Below are 27,206 nucleotides of genomic sequence, written 5' to 3' on the forward strand. Positions count from 1 at the left end.
GGTGGAGGAGTATGTGTCTGCCCTGAACAAGGCTCTCCAGGACCTGCCTGAGTACGACGCTACAGCCAAGTGGAACGCCATGAAGGGTGCCATCTACAGTACAGCTATGTCAACGTTTGGCAAGAAGGAATGACCCAGCCAGGACTGGTTCAATGCACACCTATCAAGGATGGAACCACAAATTGAGGAGAAACGAAAAGCCTTCATAGCTTACAAAAAATGTCCTAATGAACGGATGCTTGCTGCTCTCAGAAGTGCCCGAAGTAACACCCAACGCATTGCTAGACAGTGTGCGAATGAGCACTGACAACAACTGTGTGAAGGGATCCAGCGCAGTGCCAAGTCCGGACACATCCAAGGTATGTATAGTGGCATCAAGAAGGCTCTAGGCCCTACAGTGAAAGGGGTCGCTCCCCTGAAATCCCTGACGGGAGAGAAGATCACAGACGTGGGCAACAGATGGCCAGATGGGTGGAGCACTACTCAGAACTATACTCCCGAGAAACGTCAGTCACTGATGCAGCCCTCAGCAGCATAAAGAATCTGCCCACCATGGAAGAGCTCGACAAAGTGCCAACCTTAGAGGAGCTCAGCAAAGCAATCGACTGCCTTCCAAATGACAAAGCACCAGGTAGTGACAGCATCCCGCCCGAAGCTATCAAATGTGGAAAACCAGCATTGATTAAACCACTGCACGAGCTACTTTGCCACTGCTGGGAGGAAGGAGTAGTCCCCCAAGACATGCGTGATGCCACAATTGTGACCCTTTACAAAAACAAGGGCGACCGCAGTGACTGTAATAATTACAGAGGGATCTTGCTCTTGAGTATTGTTGGTAAAGTGTACGCCCGCATCATACTCAACAGGCTGAAGTTGCTGGCAGACGTGTGTACCCGAAATCACAGTGCAGCTTAGAGCAGGCAGGTCGACGACAGACATGATCTTCTCCCTACGACAACTCCAAGAGAAGAGCAGAGAGCAAGGTCAACCACTCTACATGATGTTCATCAACCTCACGAAGGCCTTTGACTTGGTCAGCAGGAAGGGCCTTTTTGAACTTCTGAGTAAGATCGGTTGCCCCCCAAAACTCCTCAGCATGATAATCTCTTTCCATGCAGATATGAAGGGAACAGTCCTGTATGATGGATCCTCCTCAACCTCCTTCCCAATTAACAGTGGTGTGAAGCAGGGCTGCGTGCTGGCACCAACACTTTTTGGGATCTTCTTCTCCCTGCTCCTGTCCTACGCCTTCGACACGTCCACGGATGGCATATATCTACACACCAGGTCCGACGGGAGGCTGTTCAACCTGGCACGACTGCACTCAAAGACCAAAGTGAGAGCTGTGCTCATCAGGGAGATGCATTTTGCAGATGACGCAGCTCTTGTGGCCCACACTGAGGAAGCTCTCCAGAGACTGGGAGACCGTTTTGCTGTTGCCTGCACGCAGTTTGGTCTCACCATCAGCTTGGAAAAAACAAATGTCAGCGTGCAAGATACCACCATTGCCCCTTCAATCAAAATCAATGGTGTCACCCTGGAAGCAGTCAACAACTTTACCTACCTAGGGTCAGCCATCAGCAACACTCTCTCGATTGATATGGAGTTGGACAGAAGGCTTGGAAAGGCAAATACCATCATGGCTCAATTAACGAAGAGGGTGTGGGAAAACAACGCACTGACAGAGCACACCAAGGTCCGAGTCTACCTGGCCTGCGTTCCCAGCACCCTTCTATATGGAAGTGAGACCTGGAGTACCTACATGAGGCAAGAACGCCGGCTCAACTCCTTCCATATACGGTGCCTAAAACGCATCCTGAAAATCAGCTGGCAAGACCGTGTTCCACACAGCGAGATCCTGCAGCGTGCAAGCACCCCCAGCATGTACTCCCTGCTAATTAAACACCGCCTTCGATGGCTGGGTCACGTCCGACACATGGAGGATGGAAGGCTGCCAAAGGACATCTTATATGGACAGCTGGCCACTGGCATGAGAAGAGTCAGACACCCCTCACTCCGTTTCAAAGATGTGTGCAAGAGGGACATGAAGGCATGCAACATTTCACTCGATGGCTGGGAAGAGCTGGCCGAGGACCGAGGCACCTGGAGACTGATGGTAAACAATGGCATATCAGTCGCTGATGCGAGGAGAGGCCAGTTGGCGGCAGAGAAACGTAAGAGAAAGAAGAACGCAGCAGCAACCACAGTAACGCAGACTTCCCAGTATGTCTACATCAACTGCAGTAGGGACTGTCACTCACATACAGGCCTGCACAGCCACAGCAGACGATGCCAACAGAGACAGACAACACCCCAAGGGCGCTATTCGCATGGTCTTTCGAGACCGAGTCGCCAATGATGATGATGATGATGATGAATTCACTACAGGGTTCTCTGCATTATATTACCCTAATTCACTACAGGGTTCTCTGCATTATACTACCCTAATTCACTACAGGGTTCTCTGCATTATACTACCCTAATTCACTACAGGGTTCTCTGCATTATACTACCCTAATTCACTACAGAGTTCTCTGCATTATACTACCCTAATTCACTACAGGGTTCTCTGCATTATACTACCCTAATTCACTACAGGGTTCTCTGCATTATATTACCCTAATTCACTACAGGGTTCTCTGCATTATATTACCCTAATTCACTACAGGGTTCTCTGCATTATATTACCCTAATTCACTACAGGGTTCTCTGCATTATATTACCCTAATTCACCACAGGGTTCTCTGCATTATATTACCCTAATTCACTACATTTTCTCTGCATTATACTACCCTAATTCACTACAGGAATCTCCATACAATTTTTAAAGCTGCATTCCAAACTCCTTCCTTGAAAAAAGGTGTAGTTTCTGTCCTACAAATAGGAATCCCAATAACAATACTTTTTTGCTTACAATAATTCAGAACATTACTATGTGTACTTGCATATGCGATGAACCCAACTGCAAACTGCATAGACCCAGATCAGTCCGTGCATAATGAGCCAGCCAATCTGGTTCTGTGCAGTTTGTTTGGAGTAATCAGTGTGACAAAAACAACATGGACCTAATCTGCTGGCATATTATGCAATGGCAGATCAAGATCTGTGTTGTCTTCAGTTTGACCTACAAGCTAGTATACATGGTATGTATGTATCGTTGTCATCTGACTGCTAATGCAAAATCTGTATTATAAATTATAATGAAACTCTAACACAACTGAGAATATTCATACTTGTGGTTGTGTATAATGTACAACTATAACAATTCTCAATGACTTTAGCTCGCCATTCTTTAATTTTATGTGTAGCTAGATGGAATCATGAAAGAGATTACAGTTTCTTTTCTATATTAATCTATTTAATTAGCTGAATTCCATTTCAAGTCAATAAATTTGCCAAGGCACAGGAAGATGAAAAAAATTACCATTTTTTTATATTTTATTTTGAAGCAACACTGCGTACTATATTCACTGTTTTGTTAACAAATTTCTCCATTTAGGGTAACATTCTTAAGTTCTTAATCTTCCTCCATCACCCTCATCAATTTCATTACCCTTTTTCTTGATAATATTTTGTGATGGGAACCCCATTCACAAGCCACTGATCTTATAGGTGAAATCAGCAACCTTTAGCTAATACAGGTTTATCTGCAGCCTTATGCTTGGCAACCCTTTAGCTAATACAGGTTTATCTGCAGCCTTATGCTTGGCAACCCTTTAGCTAATACAGGTTTATCTGCAGCCTTATGCTTGGCAACCCTTTAGCTAATACAGGTTTATCTGCAGCCTTATGCTTGGCAATCCTTTAGCTAATACAGGTTTATCTGCAGCCTTATGCTTGGCAACCCTTTAGCTAATACAGATTTATCTGCAGCCTTATGCTTGGCAACCCTTTAGCTAATACAGGTTTATCTGCAGCCTTATGCTTGGCAACCCTTTAGCTAATACAGGTTTATGTGCTGTCTTATGCTTGGCATCAAAGAAATTACTTAAAGCTGACGAGGGAAAAATACGCAAAATAATCACTAAAGTAAACGAAACTGAAAGCTGCTGATTCTGTGATGACTTATGACTATTAACGTGGAAGCGCATCTCCTGTGACAAATAAAATATGTCACAAATCTTGACACTATTTTTCTAAATACAGTATAGAATAAAATGCAAGTATTCCAAATACTGCAGTGTTCTGACTGGTGCTTATCAAAACACACATTGGTGTACTGTATTTAACATGCATAACATTTACTGCATTTGGGACACCATAAATTAATTTTTGAAGTAATTTTGTGTGCACTGTATGTTCTGGGACACATACATTTTTTTAGTCGTTAGTTGTGGGACACCTTTTAAATCATTCGAAAATTACATGTCAGAAAATGTACTCCAACTGATCTTTTATTTTAAAAAATATAAAACTGTGTAATTAAGATAAAACTCTTTAATCCACTGCATCATCATCTCATCAACCCAACACTTCTCCTGCACATATACAATCCATTCTTTTGGTGCAAGAATATTTTATTTTAGCTTTCTCATGCCATGAAAAATTATTGTTGGAGGCAAGACATCTCCTGATTCTAACACTTCCATCTTCTCAACAGTCCATCCAGGAATGAGATCAAGGAAAAATGAAATTTCCATGTTAATGATCATATTGTCAACAAAATCATCTTCTCTTCTGACCTTCACCAATACATCAAATGATTTTATTTTCTCCAAATCTTCTGGGTGATGCTGGGTCATTGATATCCATGCATGAAGCACTATATTGTGTCATTTTAAAAATTTGTCTTTTGTTGTAATTTATTTTCAAAATTCTCATGAATACCAGAGAAAAGTGAAAAGGAACTAAAGTTAGCTTCCTTATATCGGCCAACTTTGTAAAAACAAAATATATTTTTTAAAAATCGGCACACTTAAAAGAATCTAAAGTCATTCTATTGAGATCATTTTTTTTCAAAAATCGGCTTTAAAGTATCCAAAGTCAGCATCCATAAATGGCTTGCTTTGTGATAAAAATAACCTTTGTCTTTGACATCTTGTCAGTAAGTTCATACAATGAATTTATTGCTTGCTTTGCTGCCAGGTATGTTTATTCACACCCTGGCTTCTATTTGCTTGACATCTGTAGTCATATTTAATATAAATGGTCACTGATGTCTGCAGGTAAATAGTATACACAGCAATAACTTGCTTTAATAACACTTTTTGTAACCCATGCTAGTGAAAAGATTGTCATTTTCACTCAGGTCAATGTATTTTCAGATAATGATTTTTATCTGCGAGATACAATCATATAGTTGACCTGGATATAATGCAATCTTGGTTACTTTGCACCTAACACAATACCATGCATGAATGGATGATGCCTTCAAGCAATTGGTTGATTATTTCCCTCTTGTTTGCAATTTTGTTTGATCCAGTTTTCAGTTGGATAACATTCAAATGCTTGAGTACAATTGAATACGATTTGTTTCTCTGTGTTCACGTCTATGAGTGTGTGTGTGATTAGGTTTTGTAACGTAGCTTTAACAAATTTTCAGTCACGTCACCAATATGTCTGCAGTGTGGCAGTTTATAGTGATGTCTAGCACTTGGGCATCATGTCACAGACATGTAGCATGATACCCCACCCAGTCACATTAAACTCACACAAGGCTGGCCAGTCCTAACACTAACCTCTTAATGCTGAGTGTCTAGTGAGGCAGCTGTTAGTACCATTTTTATAAGTCTTTAATATGACTTGGCCGAGGTTTGAACCCACGACCTCCTGCTTCCGAGGCGGACGCTCTAACCACTAGGCTACCCAAGCAGTATTGTTCACGTCAATGAACAATGTGTCATGTGCTATCTGACATAAGCAATACATGAAACATTATGGATGTCTATGCTACATATATGGAGTTCGTGGATATATTTTATTCTTTAATGCTCATGATGAAAAAAAGAGGAATAAATGATAGCAACTCAAGGTTAGTTTATTTCAATTTATTATCAAATAAGCATTTTGTTTATCGCAACATGCAGTTGGTGGGGGACGGCACAATTTAAACACAAATTTATTTTGTTTCTTAAGTCTGGAGATGTATTACCTAGGTGAAAAAATTTCAGCATAAGTTCTGGGACAGGTAAAAAAATAATTATTTTATCATGTCCCAATATTTACAGTAAATACAGTAGTTAGTGTTTGGATTAACATGCTAACTAGGCATCAGTAATTGACTGTTTTAATATCTTTATCTGCTAAGATGTGACCTAAGCAGCTTTACCTAATCCCTTTATGATCACCTGAACTCTGGTTTCACAGACTGCACACAAGTAACTTTGTAAAAAATAAAATATAAAAAATAGAAGTTTGCCAACATAAAGCTAGTGTTCCAAGGACTCAGCTAAAGGATTTTTCATGCATCAAAACTTACAATTATGTATATGTTTATGCAGATTTCAGCATCCTGAAGAGCCCTGCACTAGTAAATTACTGTAAAATTTGGATAATAAACACACTGTAAACTGGCCAGACATGATAAATAATGAGAAAACTTGATTTTAGGTGAAGGTAAAAATAAAAGAAATCTTAACATGATTCTAAATCCCATTTCCAATGCTCTTGTACATATAGATAGAGACAAAGGAGTCCCATAAAGAAACTACCTGTGACTTCCAGATCCAGGATTGGGAACCACCACTGCCATGGCACTTCATTAACCTGGCATATGACTTGCTGACTGAGCTGGATTCTATGTCAAGACAGAGCAGTTTGGAAAGCTGAAATTCATGGTCAATTGTCTCAGACCATTCCTAAAAATGAAAACAAAAATAACAGGCATTCAATGGAAAAATGTCCATCCAACCTACCATACACTTTCAAACATTAACCACTTTCAGTGATAAATTAACCAAGCTGTAAGTTAAGAATGACCAAAATTTGGTACAGGGGATTTACACAAACTTAACACCAAGCACGTTACTTGTTTAGGATTAATCTTCCTTCCAACAGACTTTGAAAACTTTAAATGCAATGGACATATTTGAGAAGAATAGCAATAACCAAGTCTATTAAAATATGATCATTAATGAATCAACAAGACCTCAACTCTGAAAATATTTCCAGTGTTACATACCTTATATATTCATGTATAAGTTGAGTCCAACTGCAAACAACATAGACCTTGATCTATCATTGCATAATGCATCACCAGATTAGAGTCTATACTGCTTGTTCTACTGATTACAAATAACAAACTGCATAGATCCAGGTTTACTGGCACATTATGCAATGGCAGATCTGGGTCTGTGCAGTTTGCATTTAGACTCATAAGTGAGTATATATGATATCCATTGAAATGCAGTAAATGTTATGCATGTATCTTCTAATCAAAGCAAATTAGATTCTTTTCGCTGTAATAAAACAAATCAGTGACATTTATTTATCTTGTATTATTGAATAAGTGGTTACAAGTGAAAATTGTCAATGAAACAAAAGCTCAGTATTTCACCCTGCACCGCTAAAATACATGTCTTCCAAAAATCATGGATTTGACCCACAAGACTTCATTGAGTTACCTGTTATTCTGAGACGAAATTACTCAATTCACATTGCAGCTTGTTTCACTCAAACAAAACAGAAAAATGGGAAACACTTATACAAATTCCTAAACTGTCCATAATAATCAAAACATGGATAATTAACATTACAAATTGATGTTTGCCCATTGATAATAAAAACTGAAATATTATTTTGAATAATAAGATGATTTTGAGCTAAAACTATGTACATCCAAGTCCTTTGTAAAGGAAAGTCAGATCAAATAGTTATGACTGCTTTACTTAAGGCACATGATTGAGGTCAAGGCAAGAAATAGAAATACCATTAGTATTCACTGTGACTCAGACAATTGTTTGTAGTGATGACAGAAAGGTATATCCATTTTCTACAACACTTTTAAATTAAAAATTATTCCAAATTGTTGTTGTTGTTGTTGTAGGGTTTAACGCCATTTTTCAGCACATGATAGGCTATACATGGCAGCCAGTATTAATAGTGGAGGAAGAACCCGGGAAAACCCCATAAAGAACCACCAACCCACAAGAAGCTACTGGCAAGCTTTCTCACATACCCACATTGGCTGAATGCGAGATTCAAACCCACACAGACAGAGGTGAGATGGCAGTGATCCATAATGGAGAACGCTTTAGACCACTTGGCCACATTCCAAATTGTACATGTATTACCAGTATGAAGTGTGTGTGTGTTCATTATATGTTAGAGGAATTTATCACATTCTGCTATTAAAAAGGAAACAGAAATCAGCTTATAATGGCTACAAATCCCCTATTTGTAGAAGTACCAGCTGAAATCTTGTACAGTGGTCCATTATTGTATGGCCTCTCTTGTTGGTAACATACCCTGGTATCATCTGGTCTTATAATGTGGCATACCTTCATGTCACCCCCATGATCCATGTTACAGTGGTCCATTACAGTGGTTTTTACATACCCTGGTATCATGCGGGCTTATAATGTGGTATACCTTCATGAGGCCCCCATGATCCATGTTATAGTGGTCCATTACAGTGGTTTTTACATACCCTGGTATCATGTGGGCTTATAATGTGGTATACCTTCATAAGGCCCCCATGGTCCATGTTACAGTGGTCCATTATAGTGGTTTTTACATACCCTGGTATCATGTGGGCTTATAATGTGGTATACCTTCATGTGACCCCCATGATCCATGTTACAGTGGTCCATTACAGTGGTTTTCACATACCCTGGTATCATGCAGGCTTATCATGTGGTATACCTTCATGAGGCCCCCATGATCCATGTTATAGTGGTCCATTACAGTTGTTTTTACATACCCTGGTATCATGTGGGCTTATAATGTGGTATACCTTCATGAGGCCCCCATGATCCATGTTACAGTGGTCCATTACAGTGGTTTTTACATGCCCTGGTATCATGTGGGACTTATAATGTGGTATATCTTCATGAGGCCCCCATGATCCATGTTACAGTGGTCCATTACAGTGGTTTTTACATACCCTGGTATCATGTGGGCTTATAATGTGGCATACCTTCATAAGGCCCCCATGATCCATGTTACAGTGGTTTTTACATACCCTGGTATCATGTGGGCTTATAATGTGGCATACCTTCATGAGGCCCCCATGATCCATGTTATAGTGGTCCATTACAGTGGTTTTTACATACCCTGGTATCATGCAGGCTTAAAATGTGGTATACCTTCATGAGGCCCCCACGATCCATGTTACAGTGGTCCATTACAGTGGTTTTTACATACCCTGGTATCATGCAGGCTTATAATGTGGCATACCTTCATGTGACCCCCACGATCCATGTTACAGTGGTCCATTATAGTGGTTTTTACATACCCTGGTATCATGTGGGCTTATAATGTGGTATATCTTCATGTGACCCCCATGATCCATGTTACAGTGGTCCATTACAGTGGTTTTTACATACCCTGGTATCATGCAGGCTTATAATGTGGTATACCTTCATGAGGCTCCCATGATCCATGTTACAGTGGTCCATTACAGTGGTTTTTACATACCCTGGTATCATGCAGGCTTATAATGTGGTATACCTTCATGAGGCCCCCATGATCCATGTTACAGTGTTCCATTATAGTGGTTTTTACATACCCTGGTACCATGTGTGCTTATAATGTGGTATACCTTCATGAGGCCCCCATGATCCATGTTACAGTGGTCCCTCACTATAACAATCTTTGTAGGAGCCATAAAAAGCATGCCATGTCATAAATAATATTGTAAAATTGGGACCCAAGACCTGTATTACATGACTATCTGCACTATAGTGGCATGCTTTATACCGTATTTCATGTCATTTTTTGTACGTGAAAAAAAAATTATCAATTTCATTCAACGAAAAATTATGTGTAAATTAAATGATTATCATTTTGCAGTTCTGACTGTATGAAAAATAAAGGAATCGTACCTAAACAAATTCTACAAAACACACGCTACTCGACAACCTAACGGTACAAACATACAAAGTAAATGTATATTTTCTGTCTCATTCTGCTCTCAACTCAAGAATCTAATTACAATAAAAATAAAAGTACTCAAAAAGATTTTTGTTGTTATTAGTGAACAAGAGAGAGAGAGAGAGAGGATTATGTCTCAGTGTGCAGGCTTGTCTGCATTTAGAGCATATGTAGCTGTTATGTTGTGTAATGTTGGCAAAATGACTGTCCTACATGTAAGACATATCACATGTTATTATGTTTAAGTGCGCACAAAAGTCAAAACATAAATATCAGCATCGAGGTCTTACATGTAGGACTTGCAAAATGATTAAGATGGTTTGAATATGTAATAGTTAAGGGTATTATTTATTGGTAAATTCGTATTATTTATTGGTATGATACGAGTCCACATTGTCAAGAAATAAGTTCAACATGTATTTTTACAGCAGCAATAATCTCAATGTCAAATTGCAGTAAAAATAATAAAGAACTTGAAATCAAGTTTTAGTTAATGTGTGTGAGCATGCACGCAAGTGTGTGTGCCCTCACACTAGAGAGAAAGATGACAAAAATTTGTCTGTGTACAAGGCTGTATTTATTCAGGGCGGTTTTTATTTGTAGCTTTTGCAAAGAGAAAAAAGACTGTATTTTGAGTTACCTGGCGATTGTGACAATCCTCATGTATTACGACCCCACTATAATCCATTATCAACAAATACCATTAAATCAACAATTCATTCTTGTTTTAATTACTATGTACATTGTCACAACAACCACATGGTTATGCAGTGTTATTTACATGGTAATTAAACACACTTAGCGCTTTGGTTATTCCAGTTGAAATGAGATTAAAGGCAAGAATCAACAGAATAGGTCAAATCAGCGAGGCTGCCAGTAGGAAAATGAGGCTCTCTTTATGGAAATTAAAATTTGTCAATGTGCTATTGAAGTCGTTGTCAATACAGAAATTGTTATAAGGACAAGCGCTCATATGCATTACTTGTTATTCGAACTCGCCAATAAAGATAACAGAGGGGTATATCATTGAATAGATTTGCAATAACATGTTAATTATATCCAAGTCAAAACAGAACAAACACTTAAAAGATAGTATATACATTATATGTATGTATGTATGTATGTATATATATATATATATATATATATATATATATATATATATATATATATATATATATATATATATATATATATATAAAAACTGATTTAACAGAGTCCGTGACTTTCAAATTTATGATAGAAAATGACAAGGTTTTTATATTTTATGTTTGTATGACTATAATGAAACAATAAGACTAGTTGACCAATGGTCTGTGGTCTTCACCTTAGCATGTACTGAGACGTAATTTTTGTTGTATAAGAAAACATCAAAAAGGGCTTCCGAACTCATTTTAAAATGCACGTGGTGTTTTGTTATGGCGACGGACTTTATAAGGAGAACTAATTAACGATAATATTTAAAGGTATGGTCTGTGAAGTCCTTTGTCCATTTGTTAATAAACACCAGTCGATATTGTAATGACATAAAGAGAGCTTATGCATTAATCATTGTATTTTCTCACCAACAATTAATTATTAATTTTTGTAAAAACAAAATGGCAATATGGTATTATCAATCTTTTTTGCAAAAGTAAATCAAAGTGACATGTATGAAAAATTATGGTACATTTAAATAATTATGATTTCAATAACTACATTATGGACAAAAAATTCAAGGGTACGAAAAAATACATGAAATACGGTAGTGAGGGTCAACTATGTAATAAAGGCGTACTATACATACTGTCATATGGATATAGGTTATAGTGACCTACTTGGGGACAATGTATATTATCCTCACTGACGTGTATCTCTACACCAAAAAGATTTTTTTTAAAAACTGCAGCATGATTTGAAATTATTGTCTGGTTTGGTGTTTTATGACATAGCAACAAAAGAAGGTTATTTAGTGCAAAGACAATGGGAGTAAAAAGTCAGACCAGAAAAGAAGATATAACTTAAAGAAAATGTTTAATGCCATGAGTGCACACACACACACACACACACACACACACACACACACACACACTCCAATAATACAAACTTGACAAACCTGTGTCTGGTTACCAGGAATACAATGGGCAAGTATTAACAAGGATTTCTTTACATAAATATCTCCTTCAGTCTGGACACAAAGGCCACTGGATTTATGCTTCAGCTGAAATGTGAAGTTTATCATAAATGTAAATTTTTCTCCACATACAGAACTACAGCTCTACAAGGAGGTATACCTACAGTCCATGAGATCTGGCAGTCCCTAGATCAATTTTGATCTGTGAAGGTATAGTCCATGAGATCTGGCAGTCCCTACATTAATTTTGATCTGAAGGAGGTACATCTATTGTCCATGAGATCTGGCAGTCCCTACATTAATTTTGATCTGAAGGAGGTACATCTATTGTCCACGAGATCTGGCAGTCCCTAGATTTATTTTGATCCTAAGCAGGTATACTTACAGTCCATGAGATCTGGCAGTCCCTACATTAATTTTGATCTGAAGGAGGTACATCTATTGTCCATGAGATCTGGCAGTCCCTAGATTTATTTTGATCCTAAGCAGGTATACTTACAGTCCACGAGATCTGGCAGTCCCTACATTAATTTTGATCTGAAGGAGGTACATCTATTGTCCATGAGATCTGGCAGTCCCTACATTAATTTTGATCTGAAGGAGGTACATCTATTGTCCATGAGATCTGGCAGTCCCTAGGTTTATTTTGATCCTAAGCAGGTATACTTACAGTCCATGAGATCTGGCAGTCCCTACATTAATTTTGATTATAAGAAGGTATAGTCCATGAGATATGGCAGTCCCTTGATAAATTCTGATCCAAAGAAATTGTTTCCATATTGCGCCCATGATACTTCTGGATCATCAAGGTTATTACCTGATTCTGACCCTAACATTTGGGTAAAAAATGTCTGACCCTAAGATGTGGGTAAAAAAACACAAGAATCTCCTGAAGGCAGTGATGTTCAAGTAAATAAAAGAATTTCCTGAAATCCAAAGATATGATGGTTTCTTTTTTTTAAGCTGTAACTGTCAAGTGCTGAAACTATCTCTGATATTCTGAAGCAATAACATGATTTTCAAGATGGCCATCATGTTGGCCATAATAGATGTAAGATAGGCACCACTGTAAATTAAGACCAAGTTATCATACAAAATCTTTCTGTGAAAACTCCATGTCAATTAAGGCTGTCATTTTTACACATGTAAACAAGATTATTTTGTGTTAGCACTGTGAATGATTACAAAACACGCCATCCATTTAAATGATAAATAAAATACATTAAAATGATGTAACTTTGTATCCTGGTCTTATTCAAAATGGCTGAAAGTATGGCAAAGAATCTACAATTTGGAAGCATTTCACAAGTGTGAATGCCAGCAGCAAACAAAAAGCAAAATATAACCTGTGCTCAGCAGACATTTCCGACACTGAGGGTAGCACTGGTGTGATGAACAACTATGTGAAACCTATACAAAAGTTTCTGAGCATGTGACCTCTGGCAAAAAGTATGCTCCCAAGAGTCCATTTCAACATTAAAGTCACCATCTTCATGCAGCGATGTAATGAAAAACTAGACATCATGAATATGTGTAATTGCTGACCACTCAGTATAGCTCAGGGGATGGGATTCAAATGACTTTGTGGTGAACTAAACCCAAAGTACAAAGTGTCAAGAAAAACAACAATTTCAAAATATGTTACTGTCAGATATGCAATTATACTATGTGTAACTTCTGTGATGACTTCACTGCATGATGCAATTATACTACAATTAACTTTGAGATGACTCCACTGCATGGTGCAATTATACTACAATTAACTTTGTGATGACTTCACTGCTATGCAATTATACTATAATTAACTTTGAGATGACTCCACTGCATGATGCAATTATACTTCAATTAACTTTGAGATGACTCCACTGCATGGTGCAATTATACTACAATTAACTTTGCGATGACTCCACAGCATGGTGCAATAATACTACAATTAACTTTGAGATGACTCCACAGCATGATGCAATTATACTACAATTAACTTTGAGATGACTCCACTGCATGATGCAATTATACTTCAATTAACTTTGAGATGACTCCACTGCATGGTGCAATTATACTACAATTAACTTTGAGATGACTCCACTGCATGGTGCAATTATACTACAATTAACTTTGAGATGACTCCACTGCATGATGCAATTATACTTCAATTAACTTTGTGATGACTTCACTGTTATGCAATTATACTATAATCAACTTTGAGATGACTCCACTGCATGGTGCAATTATACTTCAATTAACTTTGAGATGACTCCACTGCATGATACAATTATACTACAATTAACTTTGAGATGACTCCACTGCATGATGCAATTATACTACAATTAACTTTGTGATGACTTCACTGTTATGCAATTATACTATAATCAACTCTGAGATGACTCCACTGCATGGTGCAATTATACTTCAATTAACTTTGAGATGACTCCACTGCATGATGCAATTATACTATATTTAACTTTAAGATGACTCCACTGCATGGTGCAATTATACTACAATTAACTTTGAGATGACTCCACTGCATGGTGCAATTATACTATAATTAACTTTGAGATGACTCCACTGCATGATGCAATTATACTTCAATTAACTTTAAGATGACTCCACTGCATGATGCAATTATACTTCAATTAACTATGAGATGACTCCACTGCATGGTGCAATTATACTACAATTAACATTAAGATGACTCCACTGCATGGTGCAATTATACTATAATTAACTTTAAGATGACTCCACTGCATGGTGCAATTATACTATAATTAACTTTAAGATGACTCCACCGCATGGTGCAATTATACTTCAATTAACTTTGAGATGACTCCACCGCATGGTGCAATTATACTACAATTAACTTTGAGATGACTCCACTGCTATGCAATTATACTACAATTAACTCTGTGATGACTTCACTGCATGGTGCAAGGAGATGACTATACTGCTGGGGAAAAGGTTATGCCAAGGGGTTTATTTTTGCACAAGCAGTAATGCTAATGGACTTCAATATATCTTAACTGTTCAAGAATTTGTAATTGTTCTCTTGTAAATATAATATGACTGAATTTGCATGTTTATGCATTCTGTCAATGAATTAATATTGTGTTTGGCTGAATTGCTCATTTTACCACATAGTCATCGAATTTGTTGTTGTTGTGGGGTTTAACGCCATTTTTCAGCACACGATAGGCCATATATGGCGGCCAGTATTAATGGTGGAGGAAGAAACCGGGAAAACCCCGGAAAGAACCACCGAACCACGAGAAGCTACTGGCATGCTTTCTCACATATCTACATTGGCTGAATCTGAGACTCGAACCGGCGCAGACAGAGGTGAGATGGCAGTGATCCGTAACGGCGAACGCTTTAGACCACTCGGCTCATCGAATTTGTAACTTTGGAATACATGTATTGTCATTTACTGAGTCCTCTGAGCAAAGAGTTAGTCTTTATTCCAAAATAAATAACATGAAGTTTCTTTATTAGTACCTTTTACTAACATAGATATATAATAATGATGAATGATTTGGGGTTGAAAACCTGATTTACAAACTTTAATATGACAAGACAAAATGGTGGGTGTCGATCATTTCCTGTTCTAGCATATAATTCTTTTCAACTAATCCACAAAATGAGGCCAACTCCTACATAACAATGTCACTTCTATTCTGTTGTGAACACCTCCTGAAACACAGTATCATAGTATTCTTACTCAAACTGTTTTCTCTTTAGATTGGTAGGTATTCTCAACACTGGTTACTCACTGGCACTTCCCACAATGCTTCCTTAATTGGTAAACATCCTCCTTTTTGGGACTCAATAGATGACACAAGTTAAAACATGTTACACGACATTAGTTTATCTTCTCTTATCATCCATCACCTCATCATCCACAAAATACTGACATTACCAGACGATGATAGTAATAATACACAACCCCTACTGATTAGGGATCACCCAAGATTATCACTCTGCATCCACCTCATTACCACTCTGAAATAATAATGTCGAAATTAAAAGGACCAGTCTGTTGAAACAAACTCATTCTTCTCTATCTATGTTGCCTTTTGTTAGCTGAATCATATGCATCAGAACCAAATCCAGGTGAAAGAACCATTATGCTTTCTTTTGGCATCTGCAACAAATCCTGTAAATGGACAACACCTTGTGTGTGCTGTGATTCATGCAAAATGTGTGTGTGTGTGTGTGTGTGATCTGGATTTTTAACGTAGCTTTAACAAGTTTTCAGTCATATCGCTATGATGTCTTCAGTGTGACAGTTTATAGTGATGTCTAGCACTGGGGCATCATGCTGCAGACATGTAGCATGATGTCCCACCCAGTCACATTATCCTGACACCAGGCTGATCAGTCCTAACACTAACCTCTTAATGCTGAGCACCAAGTGAGGCAGCTGTTAGTACCATTTTTGTAAGTCTTTAGTATGACTCGGCCTGGGATTGAACCCACGATCTCCTGCATCCAAGGCAGACGCTCTAACCACTAGGCCACCGGAGTGGTGTGCCAGCTCCCTTGTTCAAAATGCTCCATAATGCAAGCTAGGAATGTATTCAATGTGGTTTGTCAAATTTCTCCACTGGAATGTTTGACACCATTGTCTTTGCTACCAGTAACAGTTACCAATGCCTTAGTGACGGTTCAATAAGCCTTAGCAGCCCAACTTCATCTCATCACAGGCAGAGGAACACCTCTACAACACTTGGTCCCACCGGAATTAGAACTGACTTCTACAATACTTGGTCCCACCGGAATTAGAACTGACCTCTACAATACTTGGTCCCACCAGAATTAGAACTGACCTCTACAACACTTGGTCCCACCGGAATTAGAACTGACTTCTACAACACTTGGTCCCACTGGAATTAGAACTGACTTCTACAACACTTGGTCCCACCAGAATTAGAACTGACCTCTACAATACTTGGTCCCACCAGAATTAGAACTGACCTCTACAACACTTGGTCCCACCAGAATTAGAACTGACTTCTACAACACTTGGTCCCACCAGAATTAGAACTGACCTCTACAACACTTGGTCCCACCAGAATTAGAACTGACTTGCCATTGAGAATTGTAGTCATTAATTGTCAATCTATAAAATGGGCCTGGAAAAAGGGACTACTTAGCAATATGATCTCCTCCACAAAAGCTGCCTTTCTTATTGGTATGAAATCAGGGCTAGACAGCAACATAAATTCATCTGAAGTATTCCCAGCAAACTTCAGGTCCTACTGCAAAGACTGTCCAGAGGGATCTCGTGGGTGGATGGGGGGGTATTTGTCCTACTATCAGATCAGTATGCCAGCTGTGAGCCAGAAAAACTTAAGGCAGATAATAACTTTGAGTTAGTTTGGGCCAAAATCAAGGTTACAGGGACCACAAACTTATGTGTGGGCACCTTCTACAAAGCTCCATTCTTAACTGATTCAAACTGCCAAGACCAACTTCACTCATGCCTTACAAGAATCCCATGTGGTGTTCATGTATATCTAGGAGGAGACTTTAACCCGGCAGATACTGACTGGGAAAACGAATGTCCACTACCACAAATCACATCCAATGCCAACAGCTAAGAAATGTCATAAAGGAATCATTCTTGGAGCAGTTATAGATACAACAACATGGATAACTGAAAATTTGCTTCAAATCTGCTTGATCTGTTCTTCACAAATAACAAAAACATTAATATCATACCAAGAATTGCTGACCATGAACCAGTTTATATAAAGTCCAGCCTATGACCAATGAAAGTGAAGAAAGCAACTCGTAAAGGAATGCAAACTACGGCCATATACATGAACTGTCACAAGAGTCATGATTACCTTCTGCAATTGATACACGGAAACATTTTGAGAAGATCAAACAGGTAATGGATAAATTTATACCATCTAAGACCATATCTGGAAACAAGACAAACAAGCCTTTGGTAGACAAATCTATTCAATTCCAACACAGAAGAGGAAACAAACTGTTTGCAAGACAAAAACAAAGGAAAAGGCAAGAGATTGGATATTTTAACGAGAATCAAAAGCCAGATCCCAATGCTTAGAATAGCAGGCCTACTGGAGATATATATTGAAAACTTGATAGAAGTTGGAAATCCAAATCAAGAACAACAACCAAACAAGCAGAAGAGATTTTGGAACTACATCAAGTCCTTATGTAGAGACAACTGTGGTGTGGCACCACTCAAGGAATTCAAAGGCATCCAACAAGGCCAATCATCAATACCAGTCAGTCTTCACACAAGAGGACAAAAATGACCTACCAAGCATACATGGACATTGTTACCCACCAATGCTTGACATCCAAGTTACCAAAGAAGGTATATACAGCTCATTGCAAAAAACTGACACAGAAGGTCACTGAAACAGACATGATTCCAGCAAGAATCTGAAAGATCTAGCAGAAGAGTGTGCCCCATACTTGAGTTATATTTACCAGAAGTGCCTCTAAACAAGTTTTGTCCCTGATGTGTGGAAAACAGCAAATGTTACGGCTATCTTCAAAATGGAGAATGATTCAAAGCCAGCAATTATAAACTTGTCTCTCTTACATGTATCTACTGCAAAATCCTGAACACATCATAGTCAGCAACATGATGAATCATCTCGATCATTTCAACATCCTAACAGACTGCCAGCATGATGTCCATACCAGACAAAGCTGTGAAACACAGCTCATAACCCTAGTGAACTCACCAAATCTTTAGACAAAAGAAAGCAGGATGACCTTGTGAACCTTGACCTTAGCAAGGCTTTAGATCAAGTCCCCCATGAAAGACTCCTTTTGAAAGTTGGACCACTAAGGCATCAGGTAATACTCAGAAACAGATCACAGATTTCCTAACAAACAGATCACAGAGGGTTACCGTAGATGAAGAAACATCAGACCCAGCACCAGTTGTTAATGGAGTACCTCAAAGGAGTGTTTTGGATCCCATCCTCTTCCTGGTGTACCTTCAAGTACCAAATCCTGTGAGCAGATGACTGTATAGTCTACTGGGAAATAAATGCCCCCAAGGATTGTGAGATCCTTCAAGAAGACCTGAACCAACAGGCCCTGGGAAAGAACTTGGGCCCACCCTGAAAAATGCAACGTACTAAAAGTTTACAGGAAGAAATCACCTATTTTGTCTGAATACACTTTTACGGGGCACAAGCTAGCTACTGAGCAGGCAACAAAATATCATGCGGTGGAATAGTCCAGAGACCTCTCAAGGAAAAGGCACACAGACTAGATAGTGAAAAAAGGGAATAGTAACCTTAGTTTTTCTGTGCCACAACCTCCAAATCAACAATGAGGAAGTAAAAAGCGCATTATATTTCTCGCTTGTTCAAACAGGCCTCGAGTACTGCTCAACCATGTGGAACCCACATAATAAAGACCTAATAAATAAGTTTGTTCAGAGGAGAGCTGCTAGATACACCATAAATACATACTGCAATACTAGCAGCATCAGTGCAATGTTGAATCATCTCCAGTGGGAATCACTCAAATCCAGGCAAACAAAGGCCAAGCTGACCAAATTGTGCCAATCCAGGCAAACAAAGGCCAAGCTGACCAAATTGTGCCAATCCAGGCAAACAAAGGCCAAGCTGACCAAATTGTGCCAACCCAGGCAAACAAAGGCCAAGCTGACCAAATTGTGCCAGATAGTGAACAATTTAGTGGACATACCAGTGGACAAAAAACCTGACCCTAGCATAAAGCCAAACTAGGGAAAACCACAGGATTAAGTTCTAATTAAAGTCAGCATGTTCCAAGTTCAACTAGACATCTACAAGACCTAGTGATTCTCTGGGCTATGCTGGTTGAGGTTCATTATCTGATCCCAGCTATGGTAGTTGGATCAGTCTGAGTATGAAGGGACGAAAACATACACTGACACTTTTACTTACTTCTGCCTTTCCTATCATTACTCTTCTGTCTGTCTAATTGCTATCTTCCTTACTTTATTCTCGAGCACACACCACCCATTGCTTAATAGTTTAGTGTGATTGTCTCAATAGACAGACAGACAGACAGATATATATAGATAGATAGATCATTTTTAGAAAACTTATGCAAGTTAAAGTCTACATAAGTGGTGTCCAAATAAAGTCAATACCTGTATTAGGGAATACTGCTTATGAAAAGTATCTAATCATAACGTCCATTTAGAACATAACTTAATTTTTCAACCAATCATGTGTCTTTTTCTGATTAAGTACTATGCTTAACAGTTATCTTCTGAGAATCTAACAACCTACCCGCTATCAACTTTGTTGGTAACATGGAGTCCTAAAATTAGCTACTAGATAAAACTACAGCTCATTATAATGTTGTAGGAGTGACATCTAGGCCAGGGGTTAACAGACTAATACACAGTTATCAGAGAGAGAAAGAGATGTTGAATTAGAAAAGAAAACAATGATTTAAACCTGATTCTGGACTGTATTTTCAAAAATAACATTAAAAATAGTCATTATTTTTTACTTCTGACAAGCACAAGTTTCTTAAATTCACCAGAGATAAATCTTTTTGAATTAAAATTCCACTCTCAAGAAGTGTTTATGATGTAATTTTCTGATATTTTGCTCATTTTTTTCCCCATACACAACAAGCTCAATTGTTCATTTGGTGCATTTTCTTAGGAATTCCTTTTACATGTTCTACTTTGATTTTCTCCAACATCCTCAGCTTATAAATTTGGTGTTGGGAACTTCATAACCTCTGTGTGTGTGTGTGTGTGTGTGTGTGTGTGTGTCAAAGTTAGAACATATTTTAAATTAAAATAATTGTTGAAAAAATCCACATCGCTGAGGTCAAATAAATCAGACAAACCCACATCGCCTGCTATGCCATCACAAAAGTAAAAAACAATGTAGCAAAACATTGGAAAACAATGCTGTTGCAACTATTTTAAACAGCATGCAAAATCATCAGCAAAATCTTCTCAACAGCCAATAAAAAATTAGGCTATGTTCTAAGTCAGTCAGTTCAAATTAAGAGAAACTTTAGAGGTTAAGCAGGAGCTCATTTGCTCCACCCCTTCTTTGCCATTAAAATTTCTCTTAATATGAACTATAACATAATGTGTTGTGTTTCTACACAAAATTGACATCTGCAATAGGGAACACTTGCAATGGACATTGTCTAATGATTTTGGATTGCATTAATGATTCCATATTTTATTTTCATTAATCAGCATCAACCTCTATATAACAAACGCCTGCCCAAAAAGGACTATCTTTATTGTCATTGATTTTTCTCTAAAGACAGGTTTTGCAGCACTGGAGATGAATACATGGACAAAATACACAGTATATCTCACACTTGCAGGAGCCAATCTGGCAAAACAACAAAAGTATACTGTTTGCTTCATTATGAACAGAATGTAAATTTCCTTGGGAAGCAGGTATAAAGTATTGCATATGAGAGAGATCCTTTATCATAATACAAATACAACCATATTCATATCACTGTGATCATTTCTTACCCATCCTGTATTTATGTATGTTGCTTTATGCCTTGCAGGTTGTGATTTTCTGTTCTTTTTAAGAGGTTTTGGAGACTTGTTGTCCAAGTCAGGTAAAGTCTGAAATCAACAAACAAAGATAGTTAATAATACAATGTCTTTTTGATATGAACTTTATAACTAAAATGGTCAGGTAGGGATTTTTTTCAACCTGCCTAAAGGGGCCCAGAGTGGCCAAGTGGTCTAAAGCGCTCTCCGCTACGGATCACTGCCATATCACCTCTGTCAGCGTGGATTCGAGTCTTGGATTCAGCTAATGTGGGTATGTGAGAAAAGCTTGCCAGTAGCTTCTCGTGGGTTGGTGGTTCTTTCCGGGGGGGTTTCCCAGGTTCTTCCTTCACCATTAATACTGGCCACCATGTATAGCCTATCGTGTGCTGAAAAATGGCGTTAAACCCTACAACAACAACAACATTAACCTGCCTGAAAACATTTTGTTTCAAAGACTGATGCTTATCACCTACTATTACCAGATTATTGTGGTGGATTAAAACAAGTTGAGTCACAAAGCAAAATACTTATAACTGACTAAACATTTTGGAAAAATATATTCTAAATATAAAAAAAAACTTTCATTGACAAATGACACTCACATGATCAAAATGTAATATTTAGGTCCTTAGATCCCTCCAAGTATTCTATGTCTCTTGGTAAACCTACTGAATACTGATAATATGTATTAACCATGCTACATGTTAGAAATTAATGACAACACAATACACCCTGCAAAAACCTACATGTTATATATTAATTACAACACAATATACCTTGCAATAATTACATGTCATAAATTAATTATAACACAATCCACCTTGCAAAACTTACATGTTATAAATTAATTACAACATACTACACCTTGCAAAACTTACATGTTATAAATTACAACACACTTGACCTTGCAATACCTACATGTCATAAATTAATTACAACACACTAGACCTTGCAATATCTACATGTCATAAATTAATTACGACACACTAGACCTTGCAATATCTACATGTCATAAATTAATTACAACACACTAGACCTTGCAATACCTACATGTCATAAATTAATTATAACACACTAGACCTTGCAAAACCTACATGTCATAAATTAATCACAACACACTACACCTTGCAATACCAACATGTCATAAATTAAATACAACAGTAATAGTCTAAGTATGATCTGAGCAGTTGTGTTTTGAACTTTTTAAAGTTTCTGAAGTAGATATTGAGATGAACCAGACAGAATTGAGTTACAATAGTCCAGTCTTGGAAGTACTAATGAACATACAAGTGTTTTAGTGGCATCAACTGAAATATATTTGTTAATAATTGTAAACATTGTGTTAAATATTGCCACACCAGTGAACTGAACATTGTTATAAATACTGTCAAAACAGTGTGCTGAACACGGTTATAAATACTGTCACACCAGTGTGCTGAACATTGTTATAAATACTGACACATCAGTGTGCTGAACAGTTATAAATAATGTCACACCAGTGTGCTGAACATTGTTATAAATACTGTCACACCAGTGTGCTGAACATTGTTATAAATACTGTCACACAATTGTGTTGAACATTGTTATAAATGTCACCAGTGTGCTGAATATTGTTATAAATACTGTCACACCAGTGATCTGAACATTGTTATAAATACTGTCACACAATTGTGTTGAACATTGTTATAAATAATGTCACCAGTGTGCTGAATATTGTTATAAATAATGTCACACAATTGTGTTGAATATTGTTATAAATACTGTCACACCAGTGATCTAAACATTGTTATAAATAATGTCACCAGTGTGCTGAATATTGTTATAAATACTGTCACACAATTGTGTTGAACATTGTTATAAATACTTTCACACCAGTGTGCTGAACACTGTTATAAATACTGTCACACCATTGTGTTGAACACTGTTATAAATACTTTCACACCTATGTGCTGAATATTGTTATAAATACTGTCACGCCAGTGTGCTGAACATTGTTATAAATTATGTCACCAGTGTGCTGAATATTATTATAAATACTGTCACACCAGTGTGCTGAACACTTTTTATGGCATGATGTCATGATGCTAATAATGGTGAACATTATGTGATGAATACATGTTACACCATGGTGTGTTTGTATGACACTTTGTATGACAGTATGTCATGATGCTATTAACTGTTCATAATGTGATAAAATCCTGCAGACATTCTATTAAGTACTGGATTGAATTAGACATTTTATAAATCATGGGGCCATGGTAAAAACAGCTTGGTTTTCTGCATACTGGTGCTTGGCAATGACATAACAGAATAATATGTTTCTTTATGCTGATCAACAGCCATGCATTTTAGATAATACCAACTGTCATACTCTGAAAAAGAGAAAAAACTAGGATAGCTTTCCACGCTATTACCACTTCCTGATAAATGAGCCAAAGAGAGCTGTGAAGCAACAACAATGTGTGTTCACATATCTGCCAACAGAGCAATCAACTAAATTAATGTTGACCTTATTTTCAAATAGTAAAAACAAGTAACGTATACCTGTTCAGGATAGATGTATTTCAAGTACCATTCAAAGGAGTTGCAACTGAGCTTTTTCCTGAGTTCCAATCTGTCTGTTATATTGCCATAATTAATACTCCTTGCCTGCGGCTTCAGTTGAAAATAATAATTCTGCAAAAGAGAAATAGTTGTAGATAAAATATTATTCAAATATTCCTTATAAAACATGTTTTCCCTAAACAGCAGACAGTGAAAGTATAACATTATCTCTACTAGTAAAATTGTAACAGTTTTCTTTCAAATATTTATAACAAATTCAGTAATCTACAGATCTGACATTTTTAAAGAGGTCCAATAGTGTAACCATCAAAACAGACTGAATTCTTATCAAGATCTAGCAAATTATCATAAACATAGATTTATAAAACAAACATAGTATTATAATTACCCAAGTTCACAACAAATCTGTAAAAATCTTTTGAAGAACTTCTGTTCATTACTTGAAAGATTAAACCAAAACTACTGGTGATGCATGCTTAATACAATTTATATCTTAGGTCTTAAACAGAAGAACTTGTGTTGGAAAAGCAGTCTGGAAAAGATGGGAATTCAGGGTCCATGTTTACTCTAAATACTGCCTTGAAATCCCTATCTTTAAAGGACTTATCAATACAAGCAACACCATCATGTAAAGATAGGCTGTTGATCAACAAGGGCCATAACTGTATCCACAATCAAGCTGATAAGACAAAACCCATGAAAGACAAAACAAGGCCTATGAATGAATTTTCACATCAAACAGCAACATGATATATGAATGGTTCTTGAGTTATGATGGTTACAAGCAATATTCCAAGTTTCCAAAGGTAGGCAAGACCTTGGCTCCCAAGGGGCATAATTAAGTCCAAAAAGACACCAAACCCCAAAAGGCACACAGAGGTCTGTGAGACAGTGTAATATCAAACTGCATAAGAATATGCTGATTAGTTGTTAAGCTATGCTGGATACAGAAAAAGTATGAAATTAATGGTAAAGGGCTATAACTCTGTCAATCATGGAGCTGACAAAATGAAACCGATAAAATATGTAGGTCTATGAAACAATGTAAATGCCAAACTGCATCAGAATGTTGGGTCATTCTTGAGACATGACATCATAAGAATCTGCTACTCTGTAGCTATAGTATTAATGAATAGAAGGAACATAAAAATTGGTCCATAAAATGCAGCACCTTTAAAAGGTGTATCTATGTGTCATAGACCATACACCTACCAAATTATACATAAAAGGTGTATCTATGTGTCATAGACCATACACCTACCAAATTATACATAAAAGGTGTATCTATGTGTCATAGACCATACACCTACCAAATTATACATAAAAGGTGTATCTATGTGTCATAGACCATACACCTACCAAATTATACATAAAAGGTGTATCTATGTGTCATAGACCATACACCTACCAAATTATACATAAAAGGTGTATCTATGTGTCATAGACCATACACCTACCAAATTATACATAAAAGGTGTATCTATGTGTCATAGACCATACACCTACCAAATTATACATAAAAGGTGTATCTATGTGTCATAGACCATACACCTACCAAATTATACATAAAAGGTGTATCTATGTGTCATAGACCATACACCTACCAAATTATACATAAAAGGTGTATCTATTTGTCATAGACCATACACCTACCAAATTATACATAAAAGGTGTATCTATGTGTCATAGACCATACACCTACCAAATTATACATAAAAGGTGTATCTATTTGTCATAGACCATACACCTACCAAATTATACATAAAAGGTGTATCTATGTGTCATAGACCATACACCTACCAAATTATACATAAAAGGTGTATCTATTTGTCATAGACCATACACCTACCAAATTATACATAAAAGGTGTATCTATGTGTCATAGACCATACACCTACCAAATTATACATAAAAGGTGTATCTATTTGTCATAGAGGTACAGCTTTCCAGCATGAAGGGAATGTTAACAATAAAAGGAGATTATGAATTATCTCAAACATTATTGATATGTGCAAATGCACTTTATAAGTATATAAATTGACAGGTAGTCAGGATTGTTTCAATATTAGGTCCCGTAGGGTTAACAGGTAATATTAGGTCCTGTAGGGTTAACATGTAATATTAGGTCTTGTAGGGTTAACATGTAATATTAGGTCCTGTAGGGTTAACATGTAATATTAGGTCATGCAGGGTTAACATGTAATATTAGGTTCTGTAGGGTCCACATGTAATATTAGGTCCTGTAGGGTTAACATGTAATATTAGGTCCTGTAGGGTTAACATGTAATATTAGGTCCTGTAGGGTTAACATGTAATATTAGGTCATGCAGGGTTAACATGTAATATTAGGTCTTGTAGGGTTAACATGTAATATTAGGTCCTGTAGGGTTAACATGTAATATTAGGTCCTGTAGGGTTAACATGTAATATTAGGTCCTGTAGGGTTAACATGTAATATTAGGTCCTGTAGGGTTAACATGTAATATTAGGTCCTGCAGGGTTAACATGTAATATTTGGTCCTGTAGGGTTAACATGTATTATTAGATTATGTAGGGTTAACATGTATTATTAGATTCTGTAGGGTTAACATGTATTATTAGATTCTGAAGGGTTAAAACAAACACGTTATGATAGATATCAGTCTATTAACAGCAAACAAGTTATACGAGATGTGAGAAAAAGAAATCTATTATGAGATCCATTAAAAGACCTTTCAAACTGCAATACAAAATTGGAAAATAATATAATTTTATACATGATTACCCCGAGTATTTCTTTCCATCTCTGCAACATTATCGAAATTTATTTGAGTCAGATGATAATTAATTCCTGCACATTCATGTAATCTGAGGATATATTTTACATTCTAAAAGTCGATGTCCCCTCTCTAACAGTAAAAGTACATGAATTTCTTTGCAATAATACCTATGTCCAAATTATTTCAGAATTGACACTGTAATTAA

General features: G+C 37.2%; 1 protein-coding gene across 1 annotated transcript in view; it reads right to left on the minus strand.

Annotated features, from left to right (window-relative positions):
• The window catches only part of LOC149776125 (polypeptide N-acetylgalactosaminyltransferase 11-like), a 96,872-nt gene that overhangs the window by 9,901 nt on the left and 59,765 nt on the right, over positions 1–27,206 (minus strand). Inside the window, exons 9-12 of the mRNA XM_089942379.1 lie at positions 24,222–24,353; positions 21,648–21,746; positions 12,128–12,232; positions 6,651–6,797 (exon numbers count right to left, since the gene is read on the minus strand). Of these exons, the coding sequence (XP_089798505.1) occupies positions 6,651–6,797; positions 12,128–12,232; positions 21,648–21,746; positions 24,222–24,353 (483 nt within the window). The remainder of the gene's footprint in view (positions 1–6,650; positions 6,798–12,127; positions 12,233–21,647; positions 21,747–24,221; positions 24,354–27,206) is intronic.

The sequence above is a fragment of the Sinohyriopsis cumingii genome, chromosome 18, assembly GCF_028554795.1.
Source record: "Sinohyriopsis cumingii isolate HCF-2022 chromosome 18, ASM2855479v2, whole genome shotgun sequence".
In the NCBI taxonomy this organism is placed as follows: Eukaryota; Metazoa; Mollusca; class Bivalvia; order Unionida; family Unionidae; genus Sinohyriopsis; species Sinohyriopsis cumingii.